This window comes from Dermacentor silvarum, chromosome 3 (genome assembly GCF_013339745.2).
Source record: "Dermacentor silvarum isolate Dsil-2018 chromosome 3, BIME_Dsil_1.4, whole genome shotgun sequence".
In the NCBI taxonomy this organism is placed as follows: domain Eukaryota; kingdom Metazoa; phylum Arthropoda; class Arachnida; order Ixodida; family Ixodidae; genus Dermacentor; species Dermacentor silvarum.
Window position 1 is genome coordinate 229,377,078 of NC_051156.1, and position 15,981 is coordinate 229,393,058.

The 15,981-nt window shown below is 49.5% G+C and overlaps 1 protein-coding gene across 1 annotated transcript in view; it reads right to left on the reverse strand.

Annotated features, from left to right (window-relative positions):
- Positions 1-15,981, reverse strand: part of LOC119446842 (pre-mRNA-processing-splicing factor 8) — a 253,265-nt gene that overhangs the window by 232,147 nt on the left and 5,137 nt on the right. The window contains exon 3 of the mRNA XM_037711405.2: positions 10,310-10,478. Coding sequence (XP_037567333.1) covers positions 10,310-10,478 — 169 coding nt within the window. The remainder of the gene's footprint in view (positions 1-10,309; positions 10,479-15,981) is intronic.

Below are 15,981 nucleotides of genomic sequence, written 5' to 3' on the forward strand. Positions count from 1 at the left end.
TCAGGAACATGCACCTTAACTTCCACATCGGACGGTGACAAGCCCGAGCGTAGGCGCTCGCGAGAAAGTATGAAGACCACCCCAATGTCTTGTACATAGACACGGCCAGCACCGCAAGAAGCACCACATTTGTCACCAGCGTAGTCGACAATTACGAGACCGAAATAAATGCGTCGTCGGTTTCTAGAGCGAGCACTGCGGAGAGAGAGGAACTGGCGACAGCGTTAGCCATCCCGACGAAACTGCACTGGGATTGTGTCATAGTTCTGACGGACTCTCAGACGGCATGCGGAAAATTTTCCAGGGCCAAAATTTCCAGGGCTGCACATCGCATTCTGAATGGAGCACACCAGCTCCCACCATACATACAAATTGTGTGGACTCCTGGGCATGAGTACTTACGCGGCAATCGGCAGGCACACGCCTACGGCCAAGCACATACACACCGGGCGCCGCGAGAGCGGCCGCGCCAAGCAGTTCCATCCCAAGCCCATACCATTGATCTACACGCACATCCTACAACACTATCGTCTTTCACGAAGAACACTACCGCCACCTCACAATGCTCTGACACGAGAGGAAGCAGTAATATGGCGAAAACTCCAAACAAACACATATCCACATTTGAGTCTCTATCACGCCATGCACTCTGAGCTGTATTCCTATATATGCCTGTTGTATAGGAAAGAAGATGAGGATGGTGGCGCGGGGACACAAAATAAAAAAGATTATGTTCAGGCATCGGATGCAGCGTTCCTCTGCGTCCTAAATACAACATATTGGCGACGAGATTTCAACCCATGCAAGTGCAACAGTCCTGGTAATTTCTGCTGCATCACCACAATGAGCATTCCGGGATTGCAACCGCCACCGCCTTTCCTGCCTTCGCCTGGTCATCTGGCTGTCCCATGGGACCAGTGGAAGCAGGCCTTTCAGACGTACATGGTGGCTTCTGGAGCTTCAGAGCTTCCAGCCGAACGCCGAAAAGCTACCCTGCTCACATGCCTAGGTATAGAGGGGCAGCGGATCTTCTCTACACTGAAGCCAGCAGACTTGCAGTCTGGCTCTGCTCCCGCTACTAGTCCTTCCAGCACAGGTGACACCGGGTCGACAAATGACACGTATGACTCTGCAATCGCCCTGCTTTCGGATCATTTCAAGCGTTCAGTCAACGTCATCGTGGCTCGACAACGGTTCAGTCGCCGTGCTCAGCATGCAGGTGAGACAGCAGAAGAATACGTCTCTGCTTTACAAATCCTCATTGCAGACTGTAATTTCGGAAGAATCGCTGATGAGATGCTACGTGATCAGTTTGTCTCTAAAACGACGAATCATCATTTACATGAGCGGTTACTTTTTGAGGGCTCATCACTGACGCTCTCACGAGCTATAACAATTGCTAATCAGTACGAAGAAGCCGTGAGTCATGCTAAGGAATTTTGCGACGATGCTTCAGTTCATCACGTTAAAATCGCGCAAACCTCTTCTCTGTCTTCTGAACAACCAAATGAACGCACAACTTGTAATAAGTGCAAAGCCAAAGCATCTGAGCATCCCGTACAAGGTGACACGAACCTTCGAGCTTGCTATTGTTGTGGAGCGACTGATCATCTTGCAAACAGTCCTGCATGTAAGGCCCGTAAGCGCAGATGTCGTCGCTGCGAGAAGATTGGCCACTTAGATTTTATGTGTAGGTCGTCTGGATATTCAGCTAGAGTTCGACAAGTTGATAACGACGACGACGCTAGCTCCCAGAGTAGCGGAAAAACAGTTTGTGTTGTCAATGAAAACAAGCATGGCATTTACGCATCCGTCGCTGTGGAAGGTCACCCTATCTCGTTTTTAGTTGATACGGGATCTTCTGTTACTATCCTGACTGAAGAACTCTATCACCAGTTTTTTGCAAGCACTTACCCTTTGAAACCTACCTCAGTGCAGCTTTTCGACTACTCCAAGTCAAAGATAAGAGTTCGAGGATGTTTTGTCGCTTCAGCTGCGTTCCAAGACAGAACTGCTTGTATTCTTCTGTATGTTGTATCTGAAGGCACCACTGTACTGGGCTTAGACGCCATTGCGGCACTACAGATGAATATTGAAGGTAAATCGCTTCAGTGTCTTGCATTGGCCTCCAGCACTCCTACATTGCCAGCTGAGCTACGTTTAGAGTATGAACACCTCTTTGACAAACAGCTCGGACTTGCCAAAGGATTCAAACACAAAGTTAAGGTTCGTGATTCCGTGCCACCCGTTGCCCGCAAGCTACGACAGCTGCCGTTTACCCTTCGTGAACAAGTGTCGGCTGAATTGCAGAAACTTGAAGCCCAAGACATAATCGAGCGCGTTGACGCCTCTCAGTGGGTTTCTCCTATAGTGGTTGTTCGCAAGAAGTATGGTTCAATACGAATGTGTGTTGATCTGCGAGAGCCCAATAAAGCTATAATTGTTGACAGCTTTCCACTACCACAGACAGACGAGTTGCTGCACAGCTTAGCTGGCGCCAAGCGATTCTCGAAACTGGATTTGGCGTCTGCCTACCATCAACTAGAGCTCGATCCTGAGAGTCGTGATCTGACTACCTTCATCACGCACGACGGGCTTTTTCGTTTTAAGAGACTATGTTTCGGCTTGGCTTCAGCCCCGTCAGCATTTCAAAAGATGATGCATCTCATACTGAAAGGGTGCAAAGGTGTACTTTTCTACATCGACAACATTATCGTATATGGTCGTTCTCGAGAAGACCATCTTTAAAATCTTTGCATCGTTTTGCAACGACTTTCTAAAGCGGGCCTGAAACTCAACTAGAAGTGCGTTTTCGACATCACGGAACTAACGTTTCTGGGACATGTTGTGAACGGCAAAGGACTCTTTCCACTAGAGCATCATCTATCCAAGCGATGAAAGAAGCTCCAGTGCCTTCAAACATCAATGAACTTCGTTCCCTGCTTGGTCTGGCGGGATTTTATTCCCAAGTTCGTTCCCCATTTTTCGGATGTTGTGAAACCTTTACGGGTATTGCTTCGAGGCAACGAGCCATTTGCTTGGACGCCAGCTGCCGAAGAAAGTTTCGTCTGTTTGAAATCACTGCTGACAACTTGCAAGGTTCTACATTTCTTTGACCCAAACCTACCCGCCATCGTCACGACCGATGCCTCCGGGTATGGACTGGGCGCTGTGCTGCAACAAGATAACAAAGGAATTCTACAGACGGTTGCCTTTGCCTCCCGTACCTTGAGCCCACAAGAGAGGAAGTACTCTGCAGGCGAACACGAAGCCTTAGCATGTGTTTGGGCCTGTGAACATTGGCACGTGTACGTTTGGGGTCGCCCCTTTGTCTTGCGAACCGACCACAGTGCTCTTGTCACCTTGCTGTCAACCAAAGGTGTTGGACATCGGCCATTGCGAATTTCACGTTGGTCAGCGCAACTTCTTTGTTACAACTACACTGTAGAGTACCGTAAGGGAAGCGATAATGTGGTGGCTGATGCGCTCTCTCAACTGCCTTTGCAAGGAAAAACCAATGAGGTTGCCGAAGATGAGTTTGTTTGCCTTCTTTCTCCGATGTTAACCATTGCAGAATTACAAGCGGAGAGTGCATCTGACAGTACAATGGCAAAAGTCATGGACTTTGTTTTGTCCTCTTGGCCGGATAAAAAATATCTGGAAGCGGAGCTAATGCCATATTTTCATGTACGTGCAGAACTATCCATTGTACACGACTTGCTTTACCGTGGTGACAGGATCGTAGTTCCAGGTATCCTTACTCGTCGTTTGATGGAAGTCGCACACGAACCACATCCGGGGATCAGTCGTACGAAAAGCCATTTGCGAGAGTTGTACTGGTGGCCTCGAATGGATAACCACGTAGAACAACTGGTTAAAACACGTGTTGTTTGCCAGTCATGTGACAAATCAGCACAGCCAACAGTAGCACCTATGCAACCAGTAGCTTTCCCTGACAACCCCTTGGGAGAAGATTGCCATTGATATTATTGGCCCATTTGTCGTTATGCAGTGACGCTTATTATCACAGCAAATGGCCAGAAGGTTTTTTTTCAAGACAAGTTTCTACGGTGACGGTCAAGAACTTTCTGCTACAAGTGTTTTCTCGTGAAGGCTACCCGAGTGAAATAGTTTCCGACCACGGACCGCAGTTCAGCTCGGTTGAACTTGAAGAATTTCTTCAGGAACGTGGCATACGCCATTGCTTTTCTTCTGTTAAACACCCGCAAGCAAACGGGCTTGTAGAAAGGTTCAACAGTCCTCAAATCTGTTGTCCAGATGGCAGTATACGAGCGGCGTGATATCCGTGTCGCCGTGACAGACTATTTGGGGGTCTACCGCTGCACACCTCACGCCACAACGGGAGTTGCACCCGCTGTTTTGCTGCACGGACGACTGCCACGAACACGCTTAAGCATTGTTGGATTACCGGATTCTTCATTTCACGAAAATCCAGCACAAGCGATGAAATGGCTGCGCCAACGTGTCAGACAAAACCAAGCATCTTCCAAACTTTACACAGATTGCCGTCGCGGAGCCCGGACAAGACACTTTGCCGTCGGCGACTACGTCCGCGTGAGAAAGTCGTCAGTTCACGGGAAAATATCTTTGTGCTTTTCGAAACCGAAGCAGATTATTGAGCAACGAGGGCCAGCTTCATTTCTTTTGGATGACGGTCGAGTGTGGAACGCCTCCAAATTTCAAGCGATGCACCCAGAAGCTGCGGAGAAGTTCACAGGCAATCGACCTGGTATTCTAGAATGGACTCTACCACTACCTGACGAGTCTCTTCAAGGTAGTGCATTTCTTGCGAGTGAACAACATGCTGACTGTCCATCTACGTCACGGCAAGAAATAGCAGCACAAGCCAGCAGTGAGTCAAGTACTCGGCCGTCTTCACTGCAGGACAAAATGACCGGCCAACCCCCCTGGAAGAGCGCACGAGTTAAAAGAACTCCGTTGAAGCTCAGGGACTATGCGTTACGCAAGCGATAGTTGTATAGGAAAGAAGATGAGGATGGTGGCGCGGGGACACAAAATAAAAAAGATGATGTTCAGGCATCGGATGCATCACTCCTCTGTGTCCTAAATACAACAATGCCCACACTGTGATCAATGTGCAACGCCTTGCGCAAACACACCACAGCTCCCACCCATAACACTCCACCACACGGCAATGGGATGCAGCGCTGCCCAGCTCCCACTCAACGGACCAGCTCAACTTGGTCAACCAAGCGAGAAGGGCAGCCAAGGCCGCTGGACTCTTGGACTGAGGGGACCACCCACTGCAGAGCGGTGGAGCTACCTACGCTCGTGTGCTCTTTTGCATAAACTTTATTCTCTCTCTCTCTCTCTCTATGGTGCCTTTGCAAGTACGGAGAATAATAAACATAAGAATATGTGCAACACATACACGCGGCTCTAAATCGTACGCCAAACCAGCAGGTGGTTATGCTGTCCTTATAGCCCATCTTAGTCCCCGACACTCCTAGCAGTCTGGCAACTCTAGCTTCGCTGGATGGGTCGCTACATGAATGGAATGCTTTCACATTTTCATCGACTCTTGCGGTCTCCCCAACCAAGTCGCGTCTCGTCCTGAGTCGTTGCACCCGATGCTCTTGTCGAAGTCGTCGCCGGTGTAGCAGCCCGAGTATCCCGGGCTTTGTCGATGACGCGGCAGTGCAGCTCGGCAAGGTAGGCCTAGCGACGGGTTCGGCCGCAGCATCCGTCGGGTGCCTTGCTGATCTGACGAGGTGCCCTGGGGACTGTCTTGTGGGTGCCACTGGCCTGCCTTCAAAGGGGGATTGCTGCTGGGGTGTCTGGAACTACCGCGAGTGGCTGCAGCAAGTCCGAGGAGCCTCACTCGAACGTCACCGAGGTCGACGGCCACGCCTTCGACTGCCAGCATCACGGCTTTCGGAACCAAACACCTGCTGCTCCCGTCGCCAGTGCAGTGCTGGCGAGACGACCTCATGTTGAATTCCAATGGCGGAGTCGGAGCAAGTTTTTCTGCTCGTTTCGGAGCAAGTTTGTTCCAATGACAGAGTGAGGGCGGGAGTAAAGTATTCCAATGAGAGAGTCGGAGTGGATTCACAGTGGGAGTCACTCCATGGAGCAGGAAAAGATGCTCCGCCAAAATCGGCGGAGTGGACCGGAACTCTGCGTGATGCATTTCCTTTGCCACGTTTGACTGCTGGGGGGCGCCGCCGGTTGCGACTCGCGAGTTGTGGTGGTAATGGCGTACGACATGAACGGCTCGGCTAGTTCGGCAAAGCGTGCGGCATTGGTTCTGCTACTCGATAGCAACAGCTCCGAGTCAGAAAGCTGAAGTTCCGACACGAGCGATTTCTCGAATAGTGACAGCGACGCTGAAACTGCGGCGGAATTCGACAGGATCTTCCGCATTCTCCCGAAGAGGTCCAAACTTGTCGGCTAGACACCTATCATGCTTGTCCGCATCCTGTGTGCTCACCATTGTAAACAAAAGCTGCTGCACGCTTGGAGAGATATCCATTCCACAATTTTAAGCAGCAGGTGAATGGCGCTGAACAGACAAGTGACCGGTGCGGCGGTGCTGGGAACAAACAGCCGAAGGGAATGACAACACGCATAGTATCCTGGGTAATGCGCTCGAAGGATAGAACTTCCGCTTCCGCCTGGCTCCAGCGGCGCAGGTTGTGTTCCACTCGCGGATTTGGAGGCGTTGCTCTACGCGAGAATCGAGTGCTCGCTCGCAGAGCCCATTGGCTGCTCCGGCTCCGCCATTGGAATTCAACATCAGACCGGAGCCACGCAGGCAATGCCAGCTCAGCGCTGCCTTTCCACTCAATCATGGCTCGGGTCACGCGCCTCTGTCATGAATAAGAGGCCGGAGGCGAAATAAAAGAAGACAAGGACGATGTGATCGGAGCGTTCCGAACGGCGCGAGGCGCATGATCCGAGCTGTGATCGAGGGAGAAGCAAGGCTGAGCGAGCATTATCGACGTGGCTCCGGGCCAGGAAGGTCGCATCGCCAGCTCCGCTCTGGCGACGGGAGACTTGGGGGTCTGGCCGAGTCCGTGACGTTGGCCGTCCAAGGTGTGGCCGTCGACCTCGTCAAGTTCGAGTGAGGCTCCTGGACCGGCTGCAGCCTCTCACGGCAGGACCGGGCACCCCATAGAGGACCCCTCTTCCACGGCAGACCGGCACGTTTGATGATCCCCGGAACGCCACGTCGGCACTCGGGAAAGAAGCTGGACGGAAGCGGCGGCCGAGCACGTCGCTAGGCCTAACCCCTCACCTCTCCCGGCCATGTCAGCAACAGCGACCGGGTTACCCAGGCTCCCGAGACGAGCGAGTTGAAGGGGAGGACCGACTTCTATGCAGCACCGTTTATGCGAAGATCGGCGAAACAACCACATTGAAGAGTTGACAAGTCTCCAGCCGGGAAAATACGCACATCGACGAACTTTGTAAGAACGACTTTCTTGTATCGTCACTAGATAGGCCAGTGATGCCAGACTTCGGTGTAAGAAGGGCCTAGGACTAACGGAGGCGAAGTTAAGGGCAGGTTTATTAGTTCATTAGGCTGTATTTTTGTTAGCATTTATTTATTCATTGTGTTTTAGTTCAGTGTGTATTTCAGTTTTTTGTTTGAGGTTTTTGAGTTTGTGGTGGGATTAAAACATGCTTGCTGTGTTGCCATGCGTCTTCTCTCTCCCTCTCTCGTAACACCCGCACGCCCCCGAGATCGGTGACAAAAAACATCACAGGCTCGAGCACTCGTGCTATTTGGAACCCTGCCTGTTCTTCGTCGTCGTTCTTCCACATGTTTTCTCTTACTCATGAGAGCATATCTGTATGTTATTACAGCAAAACGAGTTGCAACTAATGCTCTGACAGGTGGCATACATCAGTTGTTTGCCAAGGCAGAGTGGGCTGAAGTTAAAATGCCGTCTAAGCACCAATGCTAAGTGGACGTACCACAAACGAAGACTGCGCAAAACATTGGCAACCCACCTGCTTCTTGGTGCAGGTGGGTTGCCAAGTTGTTGACCACTTCTCAGAAAAGCCTGTGCAGCTATTTGTTAATTTAATAATTTTTGTATTTAATATGTACAGCAATGTTGCTTACGGTATTTTCATTAAAGGCCTTTGGTGTTGACCTGCTAGAATAACCTACTCTGTTAATTATTGTTTTTATTTTTTTCATCATATAACAATGCTGTTTACATTATTGTGACTGTAAAAACAGAATGTACCCACCCCCTCTGTAATGCCACTTGGGCCCCAGGGTACGTATTGCAATATATAAATAAATAAAAATATGGATCACGGCTGGTACAAATTCTGGTGTGATACGAATTCATAATATTACCCTTCCAAAGCACATAGCGTACAATGTGCAATACATTGGCCATTCTGGACGTGTTGCCACACTGCTGTGGATCACACAAACAGGCAATCGCGGCCACCGTCGTGGCTGAGCCAGCAAAGGGATGGCGCCATGGGATGCCAATTGCTCCTGGTCGCCACTTCATCAGACTCGCACAACTGGCTTGCTGCCCCATCCCTTACTCGTCCCCCCATCGAGCAGACCAGCTCGCACAGAGGGTAGGAAGCATGAACGAGCATGACGTCAGCCAGCCTTCACCGGTCTGTTCTGTCAGGCGAAGGCATGCGTGTGCTTCAGTGTGCAGTGCTAGGCTAACTTCGTCTATGTGACACTTGCTTGGCTCGTTCTGTCCACCTATTCTCTCTCCTGCAGTAGCCTGCATCATGCGTTTGCACACCGTTTGTTGTTCTTGCACATTCCTTTTGTGGTGTCGCTGGCATAGTAATCGGAAGGAGCCATTTGCACTGTTCATTGCCACTATGTTGCAAAACCGAAAACCTTTATTATTCAAGGAGAAGCTAAACACTTTTCTTTCTTAGTTTGCATTTTTTCAACACCTATCAACCACTAATTTAAAGGGGAGATGAGGCAATCGAGACTAACCGTTTCTTTTAGTGCATAATGTTGAAATATGGTATGTACATAGAAAATGGTATTAGAAGCCTAGATATAAATAATGCAGCACGAACAGAGGGAATGGTAACAAAAGCAGTGTGTACTTTACAAAGTGCAAAAGCATGTGCGAAGATCGGGCCGATTAGCCGCCAATAGGCACACAGATCGTGCTGGATATGTGACAGCAAACTTGCTGCTTCTAATAGCCGTCAATCTAAACCGCATGCATGACCTCGGGACTGATTACTGGTGAGCCACCCGTCGGCCAGCAGCGAATTCTTGCCACGGCCACACTGCCTAGGCCATTAAGCCTAATTGGTGCTGCTTCATCAAGCGTCGGCGACCAGAGTTATGGTCTAGTGCTGAATCGATGCAGCCCTATTCACAGCAGCTGTGACACTCAGAAAGCCAACAAACCGCCTCGCAAACAAAAGAGAGTGCACGGGATGGGAACAAAGTTGTTCACGGCCGCCAACTTTACGACACAGTACGGCGGCGAGCTCTCATTCCCGACGGCGTTCGTAGTCGCACATTGGTGCCCTGTTGTAGCTTCAAGCAACCAGTCACACGACTAGCTTTGGATTTACACGGCGGGTGCGAAAGTGTCATGACCCGGTTGCGTGCATTTGCGCAGACATTGGATGAACAATAAACAAAAGGGGGTGGGGGCATCACGTAAACTTGCCATAACCCACCAAATTTTAAAATCTTTCGAAGCTGGCAAATCGCACCAAACCTAACACGGAAACAGCACGGACAGCGCCTGCTCTTTACTGTCGGCGCCGGCTACGCACGGAGCAGTCATTGCATGACGCGTGTCGAAATGATTCTCAAGGCAAAGTGGAAGCGTAATGCAAACTCTACCCCTATTTCAAAAGTAACGAAATATTCCAGTTTTTCTCCACAACGTATGAAGAGGTTCTACTGTATAAAAGTCAAGACTATTCTGCAAACTAGTCAACATCTCTCTTTATTTCTGCATTTAATATGTGAAACCTTGTGGCAGGAAAGAGGTGTTCTATGCCTTTATATCATTGCCATAAATTGGCGGCCTGATTTTTGTTAAAATAAAGACTTGTTCTCTTTTTGGCCTCAGCTATTTGAAATCGCCACTGAATTGCCTTGCAGAATCTCTTTCCGGGAACTGAATTCAGGCAGACAAAGAAAGCTTTGTGTCTACATCTACCTGGTAACAAACATTACCAATTGCTAGAGAAAATTGGAAATGTTTGCTTCCATCACGCTGCTAACAATAAACTATACTGTCAGTCGACCACTCCGAGTCTGTGGAAGACAAAGGGAATTTTATGAGCAACTCACCCGAGGTAAACGCGCTTGTCATGCCGATACTTGCGACTACTCATGTCCCCATGGTCCCGAATGATCTTGCGGATGTGCTCAGGTGGCATGTCTTCCTTTTGTGCATCCACAAAGCCAAACTTGCGCTTTTCAGCATATCGCTTGGACTGCAGCTGCTGCCACTTTCGTGCTGCAAGAAAACGGGCCACGATTACAACCTTCATTGCACCTGCTTCTCAGCTATCAGGGCACAACAGTGCAGTTGTGGAGCAGACTTGTGAGCAGCTACCATTAATGTTGTAGCACAAGATAGATGCCAAAGTTGGCTTCATTATTTTTTATTTTATTTATTCATACTGCAGGCCAAGATACTGGCCCATGCAGTAGGGGCAATACAGTGTCAAGGTAATGACAACGCAAGAAAAACAGAAAAATATAAACAGTGCATGAAAAGGATGCAGCCTATAGCCATGTTACAAAACATCTAAATGCTTGCGGGCCATTGCTTGCGGGTACAGTAACTACAACAAAAAGAACCGCACAATTGAAATTACATGTGGACGAAAAACGCTGTGAGAAACAACAATCGACCAAATAGTTTACCAGCTCTTTTCCAGTTCCTTGATTGTAGTACATCAACAGGGACCGAATTCCATTCGTTTATAGTACGTATGCGGATAAAAACTATTCACGCGAGATTTTGTTTTAGCAAATATTGGATTAAAGGAAAAGTTGTGTCTATGTCTTGTTGTGCGTGCATTAAGAGGCATTACATAATGAGGCAATTGAAGCCCGATTTTTCCATTTATGATGCTATCAGGGGTGGGACTGCCCAAAGTCGTTTTGAAGCAATTTTTGGAGCACGTAAAATTGCATTTTCGAGCAGTTTGGAGCAGACAAAACTGCATTTTGGAGCAGACTACATTTCTTTTTGGAGCAACTTAGCGCAGATAAAATTTCATTTTTAAGCAGTTTAGAGCAGGCCAATCTGTGATAAGCGATAAGAAAGCGATAAGCAAGTGGCGCCTGCGCGACCTACGGGGTTTACCCTCCCTTTACAACCTCCCTCTCTCAACGAGCGCGAAAATGCGTCGCAGAAGCAGCGGCAGGTGCGCCGACAAAGCGCAAAGCTGTGTCTCTCGAGACGAAGCTGCAAATTTTGCAAGACTCGAAGTACGAGCTCGCGCAGTCAATGATATCGACGATTATGAAAACCAGGAGCGCCACGATCATGAAGGCTAGAAACAGTGGCCATGCCGATCAATGGAAAAGGCGGGCTTCGTGTGCCACGACGAAACCCCCATGGGCGAAACCTACATGGTGGAGTCTGAACTCTGGGAGCATGTCGCTACTGACGTGGGTGGTTCTTCGATGGAGGAGTTTCTGAGTGCAGATAGTACTGTCTCGTGCTGCAAAGAGAACTCCGACAGGGCAATTGTTGTCCCGAGAGACGGAGGCGATGACAGCAGCGGCAGTGAAGACGAGTTTGACAATGGCCCGTCTTTGACGCCGACCCCGATGTTCTACCAAAGTGCAATGTCGTCTGTCGAGTTGCTCATTGATTTCATGCACACTAAATTATAGCCGCCAGTGTTCACGCAGCAGCTGGACGCGATGCACATGGCGGTTGTGAATCTGAAACTTCTGCAAAAGCAAGTGCAGATTTACGACTATTTCAGCGCGCCGAACGACTGATACGCTATTTATAGATATAAATAAACGCTGTATTTTTCACAGCCTACTTTCTACAATATAAATAATTATGGGGTTTTACATGCCAAAACCACGATCTGATTATGAGGCACGCCGTAGTGAAGGACTCCGAAAATTTGGACCACCTGGGGTTCTTTAACATGCACCTAAATGGGTGTTTTCGCATTTCGCCCCCATCGAAATGCGGCCGCCGTCGCCAGGATTCGATCCCCACGACCTTACCTTCTACAACGTCAATATTTTTATCACAAGTGGCAAATTTGGTTTCGGGACTGCAGAGATGCATTCTGACTTTTTTTTTCGGCAGTCCAGATATAGCGATGATCGGTTATAACAATCGGATTTTTCGTTCTTTTTGATATTGTCACGAAGATAATTATAACGAGCTTGCCGAAAGAGAACAGCCTTCTTTTATGATGGCCGACACTCAAGAGAACGCGCGCACACCTGCGCCCTTCGTCGTCTTCTCTCTGGCGATCTTGTGCCTGTAGTGGGCAGCTGACTTATCACGATCGGTGCCTGTAGTGGGCAGCTTACTTCGCGTCATTACTCCCCACGTGAAAAGCGACCGTCCCGGTCACCGGTTGGAGAGGGTAAAGGGCGACAGAGAGCGTGGGAGAGAGTTGATCAGAGGGGCACTTCTTCGCGGGCGTAGTACGGCTTCATACGTACTACGTGCACAATCTCGGCTCGTGCTCGCCGTCGGCTCGAGCTCATATTGGTACTCTGAGGGACGACCTCGTAGTTCACGTCGCTGAGTCGCCTGACGATCTTGTACGGGCCAAAGTATCGGCGCAGTAATTTTTCTGACAGCCCCTGATGACGGACGGGTGTCCACACCCAAACATAGTCGCCGGGTTCGTACTGGATGTGCCTTCGGCCACTGTTGTAACGGCGGGCGTCGGTACTCTGCTGGTTGCGGATGCGGTTGCGAGCAAGCTGTCGAGCTTCTTCGGCTTTCTGGATGATGTCGTCAGCGTTGTCACTTCTTGTGGTTCCGTTGTCTACCGGGAGCATGGCGTCTAAAGGTGTTGTTACGCAGCGCCCATAAACCAGTTCAAATGGTGTGAATCGGGTGGTTTCCTACACGGCCGTATTGTATGCAAATGTCACGTATGGTAAAATTTGGTCCCATGACTTGTGCTCTACGTCAACGTACATGGAGATCATATCGGCCATAGTTCTGTTGAGGCGCTCGGTTAGTCCATTAGTTTGTGGGTGATAGGCCGTGGTTTTCCGATGATTGGTGTGGGTCAGCGTGACGATCTCTTGCATTAAGTCAGCAGTAAACGCAGTTCCTCGATCGGTTATTAAGATTGAAGGGGCCCCATGACGTAGTACGATTTCATGGACAAAAAACATCGCGACTTCTGTAGCAGTTCCACGGGGCACAGCTTTGGTTTCTGCGTACCTCGTTAGGTAGTCCGTTGCGACGACTATCCATTTGTTTCCTGTGGACGACGTAGGGAACGGACCGAGGAGGTCCATTCCCACCTGTTGAAACGGTGCTGGAGGAGGGTCCAGGGGTTGCAGAAGACCAGCAGGTTTCAAAGGTGGAACCTTGCGCCGTTGACAATCACGGCAGCTTCTCACGTAGCGCTGAACGGACGAGAATAGTTGTGGCCAGTAATACTTTTGACGTATGCGCGCTAACGTCCTGGCGAAGCCTAAGTGTCCGGCACACGGGTCGTCATGACACGCCTGCAGTACTTCTTCGCGCAGCGAAACCGGGACGACAAGAAGGAACGTTTCTTGGCTGTTTTCGGAGTTATTTTGTAGAGCACGTCGTTCCGAAGGCAGTAAGAAGTCAGACCGCGTGACATCGGTCGTGGGACAATAACGTCGGCTCCCTGAAGGTATCTAATGAGGGGAAGCAATGTACTGTCTGCACGTTGGAGGTCAGCCATCTCGACAGTGTCCACTACACCGAGAAACGGAAAATCTTGCTCTACGTCACAGGGCTTCCAAGGTATAGGTGCACGTGAGAGGCAGTCAGCGTCGCCGTGCTTCTGTCCGGATCGATATACCACTGTGACGTCGTACTCCTGAAGGCGGAGGCTCCAACGAGCGAGGCGGCCTGAAGGGTCCCTAAGACTTGCAAGCCAACACAGTGAGTGGTGGTCACTTATTACGCAAAAAGGGCGGCCGTAAAGGTAGGGTCGGAACTTGCCGATGGCCCAAACGACAGCTAGACACTCCTTTTCAGTCGTGGAAAACGACTGCACCCTTCCTTTTTTCTTCTTTTATTTAATGCGGCCCTCCGCCTGGGACACTTCCCTACGTCCTGGAAAGTGGGACGCATTATTTTCATTCCAAAACCTGGCCGGCCGCCTCATTTACCCTCAGCTTATCGTCCTATCGTGATGAACTCCTTATTCGGCAAAGTACTGGAACGTTTACTAAATTCCCGGCTCCGAAAGAGAACAGCCTTCTTTTATGATGGCCGACACTCAAGAGAACGCGCGCACACCTGCGCCCTTCGTCGTCTTCTCTCTGGCGATCTTGTGCCTGTAGTGGGCAGCTGACTTATCACGATCGGTGCCTGTAGTGGGCAGCTTACTTCGCGTCAATATCGTTATAAGTGGACTGCCCTGTACTTCTGTCATGTTTCTGCTTGTCCCGGCGCATTCCTACCATCGCCGCCATGTTCCGTATAAAGTCCAAGCTCGAGAATGTAATCGCTACACACCGTATGCTGTATGTGTGAGTGAAAGCTTGCGATCAGTCGACGATCAAGGTTCAATCTCGCGCGCGGAAGGGAGGAAAGCGGGAAGGAAGTGTGCCATCTTCCGTCGCATGAGAGGCACCGGGGAGGGGGACGCAAGAGGGGGAGGGGGCATTCTATCGCGGTGCCTGCAGTCTACGGCGTGGTGGCGCGGGTGCCCTATCTTGAAAGCGATCTGCGATGTGCACGAAGTGCACCGAGTGTTGGTAGCTTCGTATGCGCTGTGTTTTCGACGCTTAGTTCGCGTTGAAGCAAGACACAGCACAGCTGCGCCTTGCCTCACCTTGCGATAGCCCATCGACAGCCAATCAATAGCTAATCGATAATCGATCAATAATCAATAAATTCTGGAAAATGCTCGGGATGACTTGGTAGTGCTTAGCTTAGCTAGCCCAAATTTGTGGCCAATACTTTGCGTTAGCCTATCGACAGCCGATCAATAGCTAATCGATCAATAATCATTGAATTCCGGAAAATGCCGGGGATGACTTGGTAGTGCTTATCCTAGCCCAAATGCGTGGACAATACCTTGCGATAGCCAATCAATAGCCAATCAGTAGCTAATTGATAATCGATCAATAAATCCAGAAAATGCTGGAGATGACTTGGTAGTGATTAGCCTAGCCCAAATACCTTGGGATAGCCAATCAACAGAAAATCGATAATCGATCAATAATCAATAAATTCCGGAAAAGCATAACCCATAAGGTCTGGACCAGCTAGGTGCCAATCAGCTCCGCTGTTTCGTTAGCCTTGCACCACTAGTGCAAGCTACGCTAATTTTTATTTAGTCATGTGCATGCGTACACGCATACGTTGCAATAAAAAAGCATTTTTATGCAAGGTTCCTGGAGCGGCGGCGGGGTTCCAGTCTTGAAGTAAAGGCAGCAAGGAAACGTGCCAAGCTGCTGTAGGTGGAGTTGGTTTCCACGTAGGCACAAATCTTTTGCCTAGATTACGTCCCTTGTGTCAGTTTAGGTCTTCGCTATATATCTGGGGCATACAGTGGTTTTACTTCGTTTTCATTAATAAAGCGTTCATTGGTTTACAAGAAAGTTGTGCTGTTATTTTTGTGGATAATAAAATTGGTCCCGCTAGCTGGCGTATAACTGACCCAGAACAAAGTGCAAGTAAAAGCCGTGAGAAAACATGCCAAGCTGCTCTATGGGAAACGTAAACTGTGTGAAAGGTTTAAACGCAGCTTCTGCGCTTCACCATATGCGTTTCTTCCTATCGTGCAGTTTACCCTTTTTTC